The sequence below is a fragment of the Leptosomus discolor genome, chromosome 3, assembly GCF_034619465.1.
Source record: "Leptosomus discolor isolate bLepDis1 chromosome 3, bLepDis1.hap2, whole genome shotgun sequence".
Lineage (NCBI taxonomy): Eukaryota > Metazoa > Chordata > Aves > Leptosomiformes > Leptosomidae > Leptosomus > Leptosomus discolor.
The window spans coordinates 25,862,377-25,882,326 of record NC_141393.1 but is presented as its reverse complement, the minus strand read 5'-3'; the positions used below and the strand labels follow the sequence as shown (position 1 = coordinate 25,882,326).

Sequence of the window (19,950 nt, the reverse complement as noted above, 5' to 3'; positions counted from 1 at the left end):
TTCTCATTACATTTTAAACATGTACTACTTCTTGTCCTATATACCCTGAAAGTGTAAGACATGCCTTTTTTCAGGGACCTTTTATATATCTAAAGACTGTACACCCTCAGGCTTCTCTTCCCCTAGACTTAACAAATACAGCTCCTCCACTTAGTTCACACATAAACCAAGGTTCATGTAAATATGTTCATAGAACATAAGTACTGTGAATACAAATTAACACCATATCTCACCTAATGATTTTGCATAGAGAATTCGTGACTAAAAAGCCATACGGGTTTCCACCCCATCCCTTCACTGGGCACAGCAGCTCTGCTAACCTCTCAGGTCAAGGCCGTGTTGGACTCCACCATGACATTCGTCCCAGACCATTCCTCTCTGCAGTAGGACTCAGTCAGACACTGCAGGGCACAAGAACAAACTTTGCTTCCTGACCTTCAGCTCCTTACCTCCTCTTCTAACTGCCACCAGTAAAGTCAAGCCTGGATGAAAATACGTGAATCTGCTGGAATTTTCCTACAGATTTCCTACAGGTTCAAAGGAACATGTGATACAGAGGAATACAGCTCTCAGGAGAAGAGCCCTCACAAAGTACACTGCAAGCTACCCAGTGTGATATAGAGGCAATTGGTGACTCAATTGCAAAGTTCTAAAAATCAGTTTTAGACAAACTACAGGTGGCTTTGAAAGAAGCACTCCAAGCACACATGGAATTAAACAGAATTAATATGCAAAAAACACTGAAGGAAATTCAGTGTGTTTTGATAACAGCTTTGGAGCTAAATGAACTCTGGGAAATAGATTCAGAAAGACACTGATTTGTCACAGGAGGCTTTTCACCGAGCTCTTTCAAGAATACAGAAAAGGGAACCCACTCCAAAACAGTTACAAAAAGGAAGTTAGCAGCACAAAGAAGCTCAGATCACAGAGAGTTAGGCCAAGATGGATAAAGACAGCACAACCCTTGCTCATGTTCTAGGCAACATTTAGTGTCATATAGAATCATAGAACCGTTTAAGTTGGAAAAGACCTTTAAGATCATTGAGATCTTAAATGAAGGGCTCCAATTCACACTGAGAAAATATATGTTAACTGAACTATGGAAATACTGGCCTAAAATTGCTGTTGAGAACTAGAAATCTCTGATAAGTGTTTTAATTGCTCCTATACAAGTTCACAATGACACTGCTTAAAGAAGAGCCTGGTGCTTTTGAAGATTTTTTTTAAAAAAAAACAAAATGACAGCATAATAATAAATTATTGGCAAAAAATAAAAAATAAAATATTAATCAAAATGTAAAAGACATTACAAAACAGAAAGTCAACCCTATCACTCAGTATCCATGTTTACAGAAACAAATTTTGGATCCCCTCCAACAGAGACAAAACTCCTAATTCACCCAGAAGAGCAGAGGACAGTATTTTTCAAGCAGTCTCTGCACACCACTTGAATACTTCTATCAAATATTTTGTATCTTATGAAATAGCTTCTTTAAATAAAGAAGTCCTGACTTGATTTCAATCCTTTATCAATGTTATTTATTCTTTCACTAACAGCAAATCTTAACTCTGTCTTAACAAAGCTTCACCCATTTAAACCGTTCTCAGGTGTGATTCACACAGACTGTCTGCACAGCCCTTCTCTGTAGAGCACAGGTAACTGAAAGATTTAAATTGTTATTAAACAAAAATTGAATGGTCTTCCGGTCCTTCATCCTAGCCACAGTAATTTGCTGCTAGAAATTAGAGGCAGTGTTTAATGCCCATTACACAGCCTGCGCCACAGGTAACAACATTCACAGACAAGGAAACACGAGCTGTGCCGAAGCAGCAGTGAAGCCTCTGTCCTCTGCTGTCACCTCAGTTATGTTCAGTCCCCCTGCAGGGACTGGCTCACTCAGTATGGCTGTGCTCTATTCTTTCCCAGCTAAACAAAGCGTAGTGCCATGTTATAACCTTAAAATACTGATCCCCTATCGCTGCCAAATTATTTGAAGGGATGGCCAGAACAGAGGGACATTGCCTAATAATTAACTAATACAAACAGAAGCAAAAATCCCCTGACAATCCTTATTTTGAGGCCTGCTGATGAGTATCAGCTACATTTCCTCCAACCAAGATTTGAGAATGTATTTTAAGGCATTAAAGGTACAAGGATTGTATTTCACTTCTACTATAACACCTCATTTTAATTTTTAGGAAAGAATAATTCTTAACATGCCAAAAATGCCATCTTTACAAAAGCTCTGGCTGCAAGTCAGGGTTATTAGCATTTCCCCCTTACAGATAGCAAAGCTGAGGTACAGAAGGCAATGGGAACTACCAGCCGTGAATTAGTGCTGGAGCTCAAAACTGAAACCAGGATCCTTGCTTCTATGGACAGCTGCACTTAGTTTCAGCAAGGGAAGAAATACAGCTCTAAAAGAAGCATTTAAACCCTTTGCACCCTGTCCTTTCCCCAGTGCTGTTACTGGAAATACACCTGCCACTCAGACAAAATGCAGATGATGTCCCCCAATATGACTGTGCACCACCATCGCATGACTGGCACATTTCCAGTCCCATGTTCTGTAGAGGAACTGGGGACCACTGAGGAAGAAGCGCCTGAGGACACAGGAGGGCATGAACTATTCTTACAAAATGTGTCTGCTGAGGTGTTGCAGAGCGATTCCTGCCACAGGCTTTGCTGCCTCTTTAGATATAAGGAGTCAACTTCTACCAGTCTCCACTTGATCACAGGTAAAAGAAAAAGACAAGCAAAAAAATGCTAATGACATTACTGAAGTGATAAACCAGCACTGCTCCCCATTCAAGAGAAAATCCTTAGTCAGTGAAGAAGCATATGTTTAAGTATTACAGAAGTCAACGTAGGTTGCATGAAGCAACACCACTGATTTGTTTGGAAGGCAGAAGGAAGAATTAGGGACATGCATTTAGCTCAATTTTCCTGAAAGCTAATTAACCTTTCAGCAATTTGGGACATGTTGAGCTCAACAGAGATGCTGTGTTCAAATATTTTGCCCTCAGAAATGTTCTCACTTGAACACCTGCCCACAGCATCACAGGACAAGCAGCATTTCTCTCTGAAATCCCCTGCCAGACTCCATAAAGGTTATACCCGGTTCTCAGGATGCATCAAATCCCATGGCAACCAGACCCAGGATGCACTTCGCTCATTCCCCACCGATGCTGAACAGTCCTTTGTTTCGAGTGCTAAATGCAAATATTTCGAGATGCCCTTCAGAAGGTTCTTCAACAGCTGACCTGTTACTTTGTATGCATTTCTTGGAGCTTAAGTTACAGTACACTTTTCTCTAATAGTAGAGCTTTCAAAATGGATTAATATTACAGGGTGGTGAGAAAACACAGTCAGCAGTCCTGTCCACAGCAAGACATAGCCTGGTACGTATGGATGAGGACACAACCGTTGTGCAGGAACACAGCAGAGGTTCCACATCTCCCGCGCTATGTGGAGAACCTCCCATCACGGCTCCACACTTCACAGTACCACAGGAGGGCTGAAACAGAGAACCAGACCGCGAAGCCAGGGGAAAGCACTTGGTCTTTCCCTTGTGGTGCATCTCCACACCTTATACAAGGGTGCATTTTGCTGCTTTCCAGGCAGAAAAGCCCTGCTGGGCCCCTCCCATGAGGGACACACTACATGAGGCACACTTCAAGATCAGCATTGTGGTTCCCACCTAGGGGAAGTCTGTCCTTCATGATCACTTCGTGCCACTTGGTAAGTCAAAGCAGCAGCATCCCAGTTACCGTCTCTGCCGCTCACTGCCTTCTACCCAGCTCTTCTGTTCCTCAAAGCTACCTCCACGCGGAAACTTGCCCCCGCTTCCAGCGGATCCCTCCAGCCGCCTCGCCCTGGCCCGCTGCCCCTCACACCTCTCCCGCCTGACTCCCCAGCGGAGACCGCGGCCCGCCAGACACCGCGCACAGCCACCACCTGCCCCTCGCGACGACCGTTAAACGGCCGCTTCGTGGCCCCGCCCCCAGCCCCCCCCCCCCGCCCCACCCCCCACCCCCCCACCCCCCCCCCCAGCGACTCGCTCCCGCCCTTCCGCCCGCCCTCCTTATCGCCCGGCCGCAGCCGCCTCACGGCCTTATCGCCCGCGGGCAGGGGCGGCGGCGCCTCCACCCGCCTGCTAGCGGCAGGCCGGCTCCGGGCACGGCGGTGGGCGCCGGCCGCCACCCGGGGCCTGCGAGACCCCAGGGCGGAGAGGAGCAGAGAGGAGGGGAGCGGCGCGGCGCCGCCCCGCGCGGGGGCTTTGTTACCCGCATGCAGCATCCGCCGGGGAGGCGGCTGTCCCCGCCCGCCCCCCCGCCCCGCGGAGCGCTCGGGAGGCGGCGCGGCGGGGGCGCCCCGGCGGCAGGCCCGCCCCGCGCGGTGCCCGCCGTCACTGCCGCGGGCGGTTGGGCCGCCGGCGCCTCCCCCGCCGCGGCGGCCTGATGCGGTACCCGGCGCCGCCCCGCCTGGCTTTTTCTCCTCTTTTCCCCGAAAACCCTCCGCCTTGATATCTCCGGGGGCGAGGCGGGGGCGGTGACGCCCCGTGCCCGGTGCGCCGGCCATGCGGGGCGCGGCCCCCGGCGGCCCGGCGGCGGGCGGCGGGCGCTGAGCGCGGGCGGCGGCGATGCCGATGCCGGGGGGCGGCGGGGCCACGGCCGCCGCCAGGCACCCCCCGTCCGGCGAGGCGGCGGCGGCGGCGCCGCGGGACGAGGAGCAGCAGGAGGAGGAGGGCGAGGAGGATCTCCGCGACGGCGGCGTCCCCTTCTTCGTCAACCGCGGCGGGCTGCCCGTGGACGAGCCCACCTGGGAGCGGATGTGGCGGCATGTGGGCAGGATCCACCCCGAGGGGGAGCGGGTGGCGCAGAGGATCCGGGGCGCCGCCGACCTGCCCAAGGTGAGACCCCCGTCCCGGGGCTGGTGCGGCGTGGGGTCCCGGCGGAGAGCGCCCGGGCCGGGCCGTCCCCGGCGGGGTGGGCGGAGGGAAGAAGGGAAAGGGTGGCATGCCACTGGGAGGGGTCGCTCGCCTGCCCCCCTCGGAGGCTGGGCTCCCCGGGTCGGGAGCGATCCCGCGGGAAAAGGGCCCCCGAGGGTGCTCTTGCAGGAAGCAAAGCCAGGCTCCAAACCGGAGTGCGGGAGGGTGTCTGCGGGGGCTCTGCTCTGCCCTACCCTGGCGCGCCAGCAGCATCCCCTTCTTCTGAGGCCTTGCTGGAAAACAAGCTTCGGATGGCTAATGTGCAAGCCCCCTGGGAGGCCAATGGATTGCCCTAAAGAGGAAGGCTGGATAAATGATGAAAAGATGAGGAGCGTTAGATTTAGAGGACTCCGAATACTTGAGGTGGGAGGGTAAGCGAGACGGGCAGAGTTGACTCTGTGAACCAGAAGAAATTAGATTTGGGTACAGTCTCCCACACCAGAGCGCATTCTTGCCCAGAACTGTGTTTGCCAGAAAAGAGACTCTTGATGCCAAAGAGTTCTAAGAGGAGTTGCAGAGCTTGTTGCTGGTGTAGGGTCAGATGTTGCGATTTCCAAGCTCTGGCCTTGCTGCAGAGAACTCTACGAAAAGAGGAACCAGTGATCTTTCACTTAACCTTGTGCCATACTGAAACATTTGCATGTGAATTCTTGTGATTGTTGCTATCTGTGTTGCACCTCAGCTGGAGAAAAATCTCCCCCTTTCATTGGCATCCTGTAAACAAAAGACACTGAAAACATTTGGTGTGTCATTCCATGGGTGGGTTATGAGAGTAGTCCCATCATGCTAACAGAGGAAATTCCAATACAAAAAGATGAAATTTTTTCTTCTCAGGCTTTTTTAGCAATGACTTGCCTCCTTAGGAAGGTAATTTGAACTATGCAAGAACATGCTATTTTATAGTGCAAAGGCAATCCGTACTGCTTTCCACAAGGAAGTCTGGAGAAGCATGTGATGTAACATCCTTTGTGCAGTGAAGAGTTATAGGCATCTGTGTCAGCAACCAGAACAAATCTTGAATCCTGATTACAGACCCTATTTTAACCCCACTAGACTTTTCCTTCCTTTTCAGATTTCCTTCCTCTGCTCTGACTTTGTCCTGAGCCTGGGTGAAGGCTGAAAATATGTTTCAAGTCAATCTGAGCACACACTACTTAATTTCCTGACCAAAAGGGCTGATTTGGCCAGGAGAGGTGAGGGAAATGGAAGAAAGAAGTTCACAAACAAGAGTTCAGTGCATGAGGGGAGAGAAATACAGTGTTCAGTCTCTGGGTTTGGTCTTAACATGAAGTACTTCCACCGTTCTCACTTTATAGTCTTGGTGCCAAAGGGTTACAGTTAGGGGCCCCAAGTCATATGAGCTCTTGCAATAACAGGTGAAATTGGGCTGTCCATTTTTTTTGGCATCTGCCAGCACCACTGAAAACCAGATCTATAAACTCTAGTCAGCGCTCTGCAATCTGAGATCCCATTCCCAAGCTCACCAGGCATACAGCTGAGAGGATGCTGGGATGCAGGAAGCAGTAAGGATGGATGGGCTCTGTTTCCCTAGCTCCTTTTCCCCTTTAGGGATGTGTTTTTATCTTTGAGGGCTGCTTACATCACCACCCGTATCTGTGCTATCAAGTTTCTTTGAATGGCTGATCCAACAGATGAGAATTAGAGTGATGAGTGTACTCTGCAGGGCTAGCTCCTTTGAAAAGCCAGGTACTGTCCATGTGCTCGAGGGTGAACAGGCCTTTTCAGGCACTGGGAATTGGACAGTGGTTTGCCTACTCCGAAATTCTTGGCCTTCAACGGTAGCTGGTGTTGGGGGAAATAACTTTCAAAAGAGTTGTCCATAAACTAAACTTAATACCGCAAAATGATGACTGCAGGAGGCTGTGATCAGACTTTATAAGTAAGTTCACAGATCAGCTGCAGGGCTGTGTCTTTCACTGGGATGTGAAAGCTCAGAGGTCTCCTCTGGTCTCTGTTTCCTTCCAGTAGATTTGGGATGAGTGGTCATCAAGCGAGCCATGACAGTGGCAGGACATAGTTGCTTGGCCATGCATGCGTGGCTTCAGCATGCCACCCTCCTGTAGGTTGTTTCCTTTCTAGCAACAGGGTGGGGTGTTGCTTTGCTTGGAGCTGCTGGGACCATCAAATGGGTCCACACTGGAAATACACAAAGTGATGTGTCCTTGCCTCATTAAGAAATGATGGCTTTGAAATGAGGTGGTTATGAGGGCAAATACAGGAAGAGATAGTTGCAGCTAATGGGTTTATGGGGGGGGGGGGGATCGAGTTTCTTTAGTCAGGCTAACAACTGGGATTGGTATTACTCCCATTTGCTTGCAAAAGGAAGATTAGGGAGGCGCTTGGATACATATAAGCACCATAAAAAACTGTTATTAAGCTAGGCTGGCCAAAAAAGCACCCCTGTGATATGGGTAAGGGTAGAGCTTTATCTGTGCCTCACTCCCATCTGCCTTGTCTCATGTACAGCATGGCCCACTTCGTACTTGGAAATCACTGTTGTTCTTGGGATCCCCTTTCTAAAGGCAGTTCCCAATCCCATGCATATAGCCAGCCTGCTGGGGTGCATGAATCTAGGAGTGGGGTGATGCAACCCCTCCACACAAGTGATGAGGGACCAAGGACATGTTCAGTCAGTCTGCTAAGCCTGGCAGAGAGGTATGTGCTCTGGGAAATCTGGGCTCTTTTCCTAGCTCTCTCTCCAGCTTTCAGAATAACTAAAGGGAAAGCAAAATAGATCTGATTTCCTATCTTTTATGTTACAAATAAATTCCTCTCTGCTTTCTGGAAGATTGTGAAGACTGCCTAATATTTATAGCCCTTCTGAGATGTGCAGTGGATGATGCCAGGTAAGACAAAGCACTAGGGTCTCCCATCCTGTCAGTGTGGGATTGAGGGATGGACGCCTTATTCCTCTCCTGCTTCTATTGCCCCATTAAAATGCTATAGACCTGATGGAAAAAGAACTGTAGCCCAGTCTGGGCTGCAGGCCCAGATCTGAGAGAGAGAGCATGGTGTACTTTCATCAGTTTAATTACTTGAGGTGCAGGAGCTCTTCTGCATTAACTAGTCCCCTGCTATACTGGTTGCTATTGTGCTGCCTCAGTGTTGCACAGTCCCTTGAGGAAAAGGGTATTTGGGGCTCTGTACTAGTAAAGGGAGGAGTAACTACCCAGAATCGTTAGCCTATGCTGTCAACATGCACTTAATCTGTCTCCACTGAAAAAGAATGAAAGTCTCCATGCTGAAGAAATGAAACAAAGTTAAATAGTCAGCCTGTCCTGGTTGTTACCTCTTTCATTGTTTCTGCCTGGAAATGATTTTCTATGAGTCAGTGTGTCAGCTCACAGCATCCAAACTGACTCAGCTTGTGCGGTTCCAGAGACGGCTCCATCCCTGTGCCACTCTCTGGAGCCTTCCCCGCTCCTGCTGTGGCTGAACAAACCCAGTTTCACATCTGCTCCTGCCGTTCCTGTGCTGTCTCCTGTAAGTGAGCCAGCCGGTGCCTCTGCTTGCTCCAGGCAGGGTATGGAAATGAGGCACTGGAGATGGCAGTTGGCACCTCCAAGAGGTGATAGGAAAGTGAGTACCAGTGGCCAAATGGTGCTACTTAGTCTTCCAAAAAAAAAAAAAAAAGTAAAAGATCAAAACATGGCAGAGAAAATGGATAGAGACTGAGTTTAGCTCAGTGTTTACTTGCTGATGGTGTTCAGAGCTAGACTAAAAAACACTTACAGGCTACAGTTTCCAGAGGCAGCAACAGACCCTCTCTCCAGGTGAAGTAGTCTCTGGCCGCTGTGCTGCACAGGCGCAAGCAAGGTGTGACCGTGTGGCAAACCAGCCCAGGGAACTGATCTGACTGAAAACTACCCATGCTTGCTGGCTCGCCTTTCAGCTCGTTCACGTGCCTGACCTGGTTCACTAGTCACTTGTGCCAACCCAGGGCAGAAGAAGGAGGTAGAGAAATGAGTTAGCCACAGAAATACATGTGGAGGGTGATGAGTGGCTAAGCAGCGCTGCTGGCTACAAAACCGTGGCCAGCAGAGGCAGTTGTGCACAGCGGAGTGGAAAGCCCAGGGGAAGATCTGGTTCTGACTCACTCTTTCTTAGCTGGGGATAGCCCAGCTCTGGGGGAAGTCTGAGGAGGAACTGAAATGCTAAAACCCAAGTTGCTGTGAAAAGCTGCAGTCTGGTATTAGAGGGGTGTTTGCAAGGCATGAGCTATCCTTCAGAGCGAAAATGCTGGGCTGTTTCTCCAAGTCTGTCAGTCACACCAAATTTGTGTCTTCTCCACTACATTTATTCTGTGGACAGGACCCTTCTCTTTCCTCAGACATGTTTTCTCAGCTGCTGACAAGGCTGCAGTTATCCCCTGTGGAGCAAAGTGAGGAAAATCTGAGTGGACCCATAAAGCCGAGGCCTGAGAATGGGACAGCAGTCCAAATGGTGAACTTTCAGAAGTCATTCTCTCAGCACGTAATTCAAACCGGGGGGGAAGTCATGAAGCTGCCAAGCCTGTGTCCTGGGCAGTGCCAACTCACCTGAGATGCCAGGAGGCAGTGAGGCACATTTACACCCTTGCTTACAGAACTGTTCCATGCTCCACAGGCTTTGGGGAAACTCATTCTCCATTTTTGCCTCTCTCTCCTTCTCTCGCTTTTATTTTTTGCCTTCCAGTTTGCATACTCAAATGAGGCCAAGCTCCCTCGGGTGACAGCTTCCCTGTCTCGCATCTTGCCTCATCTGTTAATTTTATCTAATTCTTCCAATGTAATGTTGCCTAGATGCAGGACCCTTTCACACAGTTTCTTTTGCAGCTCTGTGGCGGTGCTTCATTCTGAATCCCCTCCCAGTTATCAGTGTGGAAACAGGAACATTTCTGGTGTGGTCACTTTGGGCAGCAAAAACGGGCTGGTTTCAGAGGAACATACTCCCTGTATGCACCACTGAGTTCAGCAAGAAGCTGGAGAGGTTTGGAAGCAGTGATTTACGTTCTGCTCCCCATTTCAGATTCCAATACCAAGTGTGCCTGCGTTCCAGCCATCCACCCCCATCCCTGAGCGCCTGGAAGCTGTACAGCGCTACATCAGGGAGCTTCAGTATCCTTTACTGTTACCCTAGTCACTGGTGTGATAACTCAGGAAGAGAGAGGAAGGGGACTTTCTTTCCCTGTGAAGAACAGAAAAGCTCATTCTGTTGCAGCTGGAGGGGAACTGAAACTTGCTGCTGGAAAACAGGAAGCTGGACTTGGGATGATGGTTTGTTTTGCTGCTCTTTTTCTGCCCGTTGCCTTCTGATCCTGTTCATTCCATGTAACAAATGGGCATATTGTCAAGGTGCTTTCCCCACTACACACCCTTCTAGGTCACTGGCTTTACATTGCCATTTCATTAAAAGCACGCGTGTCTTGAGACCTTAACAGCTGGGTCTCAGATGGACTACAAACTGAGTAGGCATGGGTGAGCTGTGGTGGTAAGAAAACTGCCTCTCTGCTCATCCTACTCAAACACCCTTCTCTGTAGCTGGCTAAAGGACAGGCAGATACCCTGCTTTTATGCACCTGTGGTATCCTGCCCTTTATAGGCAGAGCTGCCTGCGTGTCTGTCTCCTGGGAATGAGATTTCTCCATCCTTGTTGTTCTAGACAGCAGGTATGTGCCATACAAGCACAGTCTAATCTCACTGATGAGATACAGAGCTAGGTCTGGCTGCACCCCTAAAACAAGGTAAGAAGGCAGACCTTTTGGCACCACTCGCCCATCTAAGGTGGTTGTCCTCTGGATTGGGTCCCAGTCAGTCCTGGAATAAGGTACCATGAATGTTTCAATGCTCCATGCGTTCTATGCAGACCGGAGCAGGCAGAGATCTATTAAACTTTGTTCTGCCCTGCTAGCTGCAAAGCTGAGGAGAGCATTGCTGTCAGCATGGACCTCTGGGAAACGGAGTGGAAACCTGTGTGTGGGGAGGAGATAGTGAAGAACTGACAATAAGGAAATACAGTGGAAGTAAGGAGGGACTCTTAAGTGGGAGAAATGCAGGAGCGGGACGTGGGGACTTTCTTGCATTGCTGTTGTATTTGTGAGATCATGACTTTGCTCTGAGAACAGTAACATCAAAGCTCTTCCGACAGGTTTTCTTCAAACCCTACTTTCCAAGCTGCCAAGCCCTTAACTTTTTGCTTCCAGGTACAATCACACTGGGACACAATTCTTTGAGATTAAGAAGAGCAGACCTCTGACTGGGTAAGTGCTGGCAGCCCCTACAGCATTTAATCCTTGCTTTAAGATGTTGGACCTTGCTACATCCACTTGCTTTTTCTTCTATCCCCTGGCAAAGGTCTGGTACTTGGGCTTTCAGTACTGCAGCTCCGTCCTCCTTTAGGTGACTTTTATCTGTTGCCTGGGGCTGGGCAGAGCTGTGTCTGGCCTTTCTCAAGGACAAGAGTAGGTTTTGTAGTCATGTATCAGTAAATCCAGTAAAATAATGTAAATGTATTTCAAAGATGTGCAGATTCTGCCTGCTTCTAATTGGAATATAACTATATGAACTTCTGATGGATTCTGAAATTAGGTCCTCACCTAAACAAGCTTTGTAAAAGCCAAGTATCTTTACAGGTCTGACTTCATAGCTCCTGTGAGTGCCTTTGCAGGATCTAGGCTCACTAAGCTTTTGGTATCTCATACTTTGAAGGAGAAGGGGAGTTCTCCTGCCTGCAGATTTGGGAAGAGCTGTGCCCCCTAAGTTCCTGGAGATAAGCGCCTGATAGTCATTGACTCTTGGCCAGCATGTGTAGAGTCTCCCAAGGCTGGCTTACTAATAGTCTAGGCCACAGACTTATGTGACCCCAAATGTCTTGTTTTAATCAGTGCAATGTCTCCTCCACGGTATTGTTGAACAGAGAGTAGGCTTGATGCCAGAGAAGAGGGCTTCACTGTCCTTGAACCTTGTGAGGCAAACATTGCTGGCCCTTGGTCCTTTGAGGCTTCTGCTTGTGGCCACACTGGTGTCCATCCAGAACTCACTGAGCCAAGTGCTTTGGTATCCCTGAGAAAAGAGGCTGTCCTAGTAGGCAGCTTTGCTGTAACTCACTAAAGGGAGTTCCTTGTAAGCAGCAACAGCATGTGATAGGGACCTGGTTTGGATTTAATATCTTCCTAAAGAAGGTATTTTCTTCTGTTCCTTGTCCTCAGTCGGCCGCTTTCTCTCCTGGAAACCTACCTTACATACATAGTCCAAAAGGGCTAAACTGGCCGTACTTGCAGAGCCCAAGCCCTCTAACCGTCCTCGTCTTTCCCTTGTCCCACTCTGCAGGCTGATGGACCTGGCCAAAGAAATGACCAAAGAGGCCCTGCCAATAAAATGCCTGGAAGCTGTGATCCTGGGAATGTATCCTTTCGTCTTGAATTATGCATGTCTGCCCATCCTTGTGTTTTCTCCTCTGCTCTCTTATGATGCTTTGAGGCTCCTGATAATATCATCACCAAGCCCTAAATCCATCTGTTTTCCCTCTCCAGTTCTCCCAAAAAAAACCACCAATAAAATCCAAATCCAAGCAATTCTCTGAAATATCAGAACTAGTTCTTCAGAGCTGCTCCTGCTTCCCCAAGAAGGGTGGTGCTGCCCTGGACAACTCTACAAAGGAGTAAAAGATAAAGGCAGGATCTAAGGAACATCTAAAGAGGGGCAAAAAAATTAGCTAGAGTTAGGTCAGGAAGACCTTTGTGGATAACATTGTTCTGTTACTGCAATGTTGCCTGCATGTGTTCCACATTAAAATAAGTTAGTGATCCTCCCCAGCTTCTAATTATGGTGTATGTCACTTTACTATTATGTCCAATGCTGCCTGCCAGCTTAGACTATACCTTTATTCTAGACATGTGTCATCTCTAAGTACACATCTTCCCTAGCAATCTTCCAGGCTTAGTCTATGTCACTTGGGCTATAGATTCTTGATGCACTTTGGGAAAGCCATGTGGAGAGGCAAAGATGGCAAGTGAACAGTTCAGAAGGGCAGTCTGATGAGCATTTTGTCCTGAAGGTTCCTCTGTTTGTGTGTGAAATTATAGCTAGTAAAACAGATTAAATCAAACTGAGGAATAACACTACAGCATTAACAGCTTGGGAGCTATGGAATACAGTACACTTGAGGTGATAGCATTGCAACTTCTGTGTCACAAAACTGCCTCAAAATTAACTTTTGTTGCCTGTCTTCTTGAAGAGGTCAAGTCTGGTTTCCCCATGGCCCAGATGAAAGTAGGGCAGTTTGCAATGAGCTGGACTCTCAACCTGGAGAACAAACCCTGCCTATGTGATGCCTGAATCAGTGGTCAGTCTGCTGAGCAGGCTGGGAGGGTTTGGAGAACAAAGGAAGTATCTTGTCAAGAAAATTCTATCACTGTTTGTTTCCTGAATAGTGGCTGCTGTCAGTTACCTCACCAACAACATGACCACGCTGGACCGTTTCCCCATCAGCTTCAAAACCCACTTCTCAGGGAACTACTTCCGACACATTGTGCTGGGGGTGAACTTTGGAGGCCGCTATGGGGCACTGGGCATCAGCCGACGTGAGGAGCTCATGTACAAAGCACCAGTCTTCCGCACACTGAGCGAACTCATCTTTGACTTTGAGGAGGCATATCGCCGCTGCTGGCACACTCTCAAAAAGGTGAAGCTGGGCCACTGTGTGTCCCATGACCCACACAGTGTGGAGCAGATTGAGTGGAAGCACTCCATCTTGGATCTAGACAAGCTAACCCGGGAAGACTTTCGGAAAGAGCTTGAGAGACATGCCCGTGATATGAGGCTGAAGGTAAGTAGCAAGGATGGAGAAGTAGTTCGCTGCTGCATCTGTTGTCTTGCCTGGCTGATGACATGCTGGGTGAATGAAGTTGCAGGAGGCTCTCCCAGGTGGTGGTGGAGTGGAGGGAGAATCAGAGGCTGGGGGGGTCTTCTCCTTTGTATACACGCTGGTCTTCTAATGGACACTTGTGCAGTTGTGATTCGTTTTGGCTGTATACAGTCCTTGGAGCTGCAGCTTGTTTTTTCTGGCTTTTTCATTTGTGATGGACTTGCCTTGCCTTTTTGTCTTTTATTCCCATCTAATTAATTGTTGTTAGACTTTGTGTTTTCTGGTTACTACCCGTACTGTTTTTCTGCTCATGTTGCTCTTACTTTAATATTTCTGGCAGATTGGCAAAGGAACTGGGCCACCATCTCCCACCAAGGATAGAAAGAAAGATGTCTCCTCCCCACAAAGGGGTCAGGCCAGCCCCCATCGGCGCAACAGCCGCGGGGACCGACGGTAAGTGGGGCTGCTGGGCAGGAGACCTATCTAAAAGCATCTCTTACAGACTCCACTTTGCTGCCTGGTTTTGGATCCTTCTGATATCTTACTGGGATTCTTATAACAGGGGATACTTCTCTGACTTGAAGTAGCATTCTGCCCTAGTCTGTGCCTTTGAGTTCATCATTGCTTGGGGAGTGGGGGACAGCTGTGTTTTTTTTGTTTTGGCAGGGAGGAGGAAGGCAGCTTGAAAAGACATTGTCTTGGTAGCTGGTATTTAATCTTATGCAGGAGTCTGAGCTCTGGTGTCTCACAGACCTGTGGCCCAAAGAGATTCCAAAAATTACAGTGCTGTCAGATCATTTTCCTGAAACTGATCTGGGGTACCAGAGTAGACCTCCTACTCTTCCTAACTTGCATCGTCTTCTGTGCAGGTTGTTGGGAGAGTTACTGGAGATTGCAGAATAATCCCGCCCTCACTAGCATAGGATAAGTCTGAAGCTTTCCTGTACTTTTTCCTGTGCTGCTACCTCTACGTGCAGCACCTCCTGACTGAGAAAAACCAGTTTCTGAATAGTTCTTACCCTCTTTGCTCACAGGCCATCTGGTGAGAAGAAGCCTGCTGATTCCAAAGCCATGCCAGACCTCAATGGGTACCAGATCCGGGTGTGAAGGAGAGCTGTGCCTTGTGTGCCTGGCTCCACAGACTTCTTGCTGGCCACAATTGGGACCTGGATCCACTTGCAGTGATTCTGACAAAGGGGACAGGGGAGCGGGAGTGGAACAGAGCACTGATCTTCCCAGGTACTTACTAGTCGGCCAGTCCCAGAGCTGGATCCCATGGGTCCCAGAGGATTCACCTGCCTGTTTCTGGGAGAGGTGTCCATCTTGATTCACTGAAACAAGTATTTTAAAAAACAACAAAAAAAAATCTATACATTGGTGGAAGTTTGCTGCAGGAAGAATATGAAGTGAGTGGGGTCAGCAGACTTGCTATCATTTTTTTTGTGTTGACAGCAAGTAGATGAAGCATCTTGTCAGCAGTACTTCTTCCTTGTCTGCACGGAAGTCTTCAACCCATGCAAGATTTGCAGGGCTGAGGGAGAAGTGATGCTGGAATGGGATGGCCCCCACATCTTGTGCAAAAATTCCTGGGTTTGTCATTACGAACACTTTGTTTAGCATTGCTTGTGAGAGACGGGGCTGAATTTGCTCAGCCTGACTTACTGATCGTACAAGGGCCTCTCATCTGGAGAAAGCACATCTTGTGTGTTTAGTCCTGCCTATTTCAAAGTATTTCATTGTCTCTGAGGGAGTGGACAGTGGGATGTTGATCCTCTCTACCCACTGTGATGCTGGTGAGCTGTTGCTGTAAGTCCTTTTGTGGCTGAGTGGGTCAAGATATGCCTATGCTATTGCCAGATGAGATATGCCATATGACCATTCAGGCACAGAGACCTCAATCATCTCAGCAGTGGAGGCAAGGGCAGGCAGGGGCTGGTGGGAAGCCTGAACTTTGAATCATCTCTTCATCAACTTCCTCTCTGTTAACTTCTAGTGACTGCTACTGTGAAAGCTTGTGGAAAGCACTTCAGTCACTGAGGTACGAGTTTTAGGAGTAAATAGTTCAAGAAGGATTTAATGACGTGAACAGGTTTTACAAGCATTTCTCCTTTCCACAAGGGTCTTGCTCCTTCCTCACTGTAGTATTAGTGCTAGAGTTACACACACCTGTTGGTGGGAAGCCCTGCTTGAGGAGATTGCAGCTGCTTTCCTGACAGCTCAGCCTGGAGCCTCCTGAAAGTAGCTCCCCACCCCAGTCCCAGAGCTGTGTTCTGGGTGCTTGTGTTCTGCCTCTTTGGACAGCTGCAGTATTTAACAGCACCACTTACGCTAGCCTTCCCCTAAAGGCTGGGCTGGGCCCTTCTGCCCACTTACAGCCTTGACTCTTCATACACTTCTTTCCAAGAGAGTGTTGTACTACTGATTAAGCAGTGTAATGCTTCTCAGAACTCTGGAGTGTTGTCAGACCTCTCTTTGAGGCCAAGGGCCTGGAAACAGTGGGGTTGCCAGAAGTCAGAATAGCATGGCCTTGAAGTGATCTGGATGTGTGAATCTAGGGGATGCAAAAACTGAGCTTGGGAGTGGGAGTGTCCTTCAGAGAAACTGAGTCTCCTTTTATCACAGCACTGACAACGAGCTAAACTTTCTGAAATACTACATATTTAATTTTGTTAGAGCTGGGCTTGTTCTTTCCTGTGAACTTGTTAGAAATGTGATGGAGCTTAGCTCTACCAGGTATTTTTGTTGCAGTACTGCTGTGCCACACCCTCACATAAGCAGTGCTATTCTGGTGGCATTATCCCCAAACAAATCAGCTCTTCTGTCTAGTTAAAGCAGTGTTAATCCCTGAAGCACCACCCACAAGCGACTTAACTCAGGCCTTATGGGTTCCTAATTGTACATCTTAACTGTGATGTAACTTGCAAGGCGCTATATCCATACCACTGTAGTCTGCCCTCCGAAGCTCTCCTTGTAGTCTGTACTTTACTGCTATGCTTATGACCAGGACAATCCATAGTGAGGTGGCAGAACTTGCTGCTGATCCAAGATAACGTTAATTCAGAAGAGGATGCCAGTTTCACAGTGCAGTGCCACACCTGTCCCCTCCCTTGCGCTCCAGCTACATGCAACAATTTGAAATTAGACAGCAGTAGCAAGCCAAGCACCCATTCAAATGTGTCCTGTCAATTTTGTGTGGCTGTAAATTAAGATATGTAGTGTCTGGATGCTCACGATGATGTTAGCTGTAGAGGTACCGCAGGTACCTGTAATTAACATGGGTCACTTGGAAGCCACAACCTGCCTTTGCATAACGTTTGCTATGGAGTGGACTGAAAGTTCAGGTGCCACTGTGAATCGTATGAGAAATACAAGCAGCAGCCAGCAAGGGAGACTGAATGCCAGGTTTTATTAAGTGGATGAAATCCAGAAAAAAGGAACTTGTAAAAGCCACTTAGATAAAACTAGGGTGCACCCTCACTGTGACTTCAGCTGGCTGGTTGGTTAGTTAATTCAGAGCAACTGGAAAGCTCTTGAGAATAATTAGTAGCTTCATACAGAGCACTTTCAACAGCTGGACAGACTTCAGCCTTTTTAGATGGAAAGGAGGGTAAGTGTGTTGGGGGGAGGAAGACTTCAAAACAGATGGGGCAAGTGAGGGGTCAGCTGCAAGCTAATGATGCTTTCTTGAGAGCAGGGCAAAAGGGGTGCTCAGCAGTGTTAGATCATCAGGGCAGAATGGCTTACAACAAAACGCTTTGCTTGACCTGTTAATTAAGCGCTTTCCTGCAGGATGTAACTGAGGCCAATAGCTTAGAAAACCAAAGGAAGTCGATGTTTAATGAATGAATGACAGGTAGAGTTCAAGGTCTCTTAATCCTCAGCTGTAGCCAGACAAGAATATGCTCTTTCAAGATTTAGTTGCACAATTATGTATGTTAGGAGGCATTTAATTCTGCTTATGTATCTAATGTTGATGACTTCTCAAGACAGACACAGGAGCAGACATAAGCCCTCTACTAGGATTACTATTTAAAGCTGTCTACTATGTTGCTCTACATGGTAGAATTCCTGCCCTTACTGTTTCTGTATCTCCAGTTTAGCAGATGGTGCAAGAAACTGGAAAACGACCAAACAATTCTCCCCTTCAATACAAAGCTTAGCTTCCTTGCTAACAAACAAAACAGCATCCCCCTGTGACAGAGAGGGTTAGCGCAATCCAGTTTTATGCTGTAAGAAACCGGAGGGTACAACAAAAGACAAACGTTTGCACTTCCACTTCTTTTCTCCCTCATCCACCTGCTCTGGCTTCTGGTCTGTCTGCCTTTAACCATAAGGAGAAAAAAAAGTTTGGAGATGAGGCTTCTTCACTTCTGTAGTCTTTACAGCTACAGAGGAGGAATGAAAATAAGGAACTAGACTGTAACTCATACTCCTTAGTGCCTGCAGAACAAAAAAGATGGATGTTGAGGAATCCTATTAATTATTTAATGTTAAATATTAATAGGATCGCTCATGTAGCTCTGAGGTGTAAATTTCACTGTTTAGTAGGTGGAAGGGAACTGCATTCATACACTAGGAATGGATAGACACTGCCTATGTTGTACGTGAAGACGAGGTGAGCTTTGAAAGACTTGAACAAATGCTGACCTACTACTAGCAAAACTATTTTAAATGTAATGCAAACCTTAAAATAAGAGTTCCTCTTTATACTTTTATGTAGACAAGTCCCTTGATACCTGGCCAACTGCAATTTTTTAATGGATGAATGGATTTCTGCTACAGTATCACTCTGATACAAACATCACATACTAAAGAGCAGGGTTGGGTGTCCATCAGTCTGTGATACACTAACCTTTTTTTAACTGATATGATAGGCTAAGTAAGTCTCTAGGAATTTAAGGTATGTTAGCAAGTGTTTTAGCTGAGAGTGGAGTACTTTTTTTCAGTTGACTATTTTACCTGTGTGCCACTGTATGGGTCAGTGCATAGTATGTTTCGATCTACCAGAATAAATTATTCCAGAACTGTGGTTGAAGCATAGTTTCTGTTCATGCAGTAGCTGTATTGCTGTTATCAGATCTGCTTAACATGAAGATGTTTGGGGGTTTTTTAAGTATTTCAGGTGAAAGCCTTAATCAGGTGCCTGCCCCTTAAGGTAGGCTCACATGTGGTGTTGTATAGACTGAAACATGACTGTCCTTAAAACTGTAGAATTTTAAGAAACCATAATGAACAGAAGAATGCTCCTGTTGCCAAAGGGCAAGAGTCTGGATTAGATGGGCTCTGGCTAATCACTTCTGGTGGTTGCTTTAGCCACTTGCTCCTTCTCAGTGAAGTATTTCAAGTGGTCCCGATGATCAGGCAGTAGATAGAAGCAGGAGGAGCCCTGTGTCCCACACGTACTGTGTGTGCAAGTCTGGCTGAAATAACAGCACGTATTTCAGTGGTCTTGCACCGTTGTCCTGTCAACATTAAGACCTGTGTTACAGATTTGTAACTAAGCCTAAGCAAGCAAGTGCTATTCTGGCTCAGTGTTTGCTCTGCCAGAGCAAAGTGGAGACAGTCCCTCTACAGCCAAGCTAAACTCCTTAGGGATTTTAATATTTTTATCTGTTTTCTGAGCAGGTGTTTACTTGTATCACAACCACCCTCCTTCAGTGGTGCTCTGGCCCTGTCTGCTCAAGAGCAACTCAACTTAGGCCCAGAAGGGTACTGAATCCCCTGTAATCTCTGCAGAGCAGAGCTTCCCTCCAGGTCAGAGCTGAGATGGTGCTAGTGGGACCAGTGGTCCCCTTCCATGCACATCAGTATTCTACTCCAAGCACTGATCAGGTGCTCCAAAACCATTTATCACCGGTACAGCTCAGAACTAAGAAATGGAAAGTTTCTTTCTTTAAGAACAGTATCATGTGTGTCTTTTTGTAATTAATCAGTGTGGTTCTGTGTTCTTATGTAGCCCACACAGAACTTGTATTTAGATTTAGTTCTTACTGCACTTCTCATAGCCCTCATGTTGATACTTCTTTCTGCTTCCTTTGACACTTAGACAATAAAATTCCCTCTGTACTGTTCTCAGCTTGTGCAGAGAAAACAA

At 47.6% G+C, this 19,950-nt stretch overlaps 1 protein-coding gene across 2 annotated transcripts; it reads left to right on the top strand.

The window, feature by feature from the left end:
* Positions 1–4,643: 4,643 nt before the first annotated feature.
* VASH1 (vasohibin 1) lies at positions 4,644–19,950 on the top strand. 2 transcript variants are annotated; one of them, XM_086462067.1, is made up of 8 exons: positions 4,644–4,913; positions 8,535–8,591; positions 10,020–10,108; positions 11,194–11,250; positions 12,320–12,394; positions 13,436–13,817; positions 14,197–14,309; positions 14,891–19,950. In XM_086462067.1, exons 1-8 carry the CDS (start codon positions 4,644–4,646, stop codon positions 14,961–14,963), a joined length of 1,116 nt encoding a protein of 371 aa, XP_086318193.1. In that variant the 3' UTR covers positions 14,964–19,950. The 2 variants fall into 2 exon arrangements, with proteins under 2 accessions (XP_086318193.1, XP_009948370.2); XM_009950068.2 differs by lacking the exon at positions 8,535–8,591.

Bases quoted from the DNA above. Each gene is read 5' to 3' on its own strand.
- VASH1 (XM_086462067.1), top strand. From the start codon at position 4,644: ATGCCGATGCCGGGGGGCGGCGGGGCCACGGCCGCCGCCAGGCACCCC. The intron at 11,251-12,319 runs GTAAGTGCTGGC...CCCACTCTGCAG, and splicing joins AAGAGCAGACCTCTGACTGG to GCTGATGGACCTGGCCAAAG. The intron at 12,395-13,435 runs GTATCCTTTCGT...GGCTGCTGTCAG, and splicing joins GAAGCTGTGATCCTGGGAAT to TTACCTCACCAACAACATGA.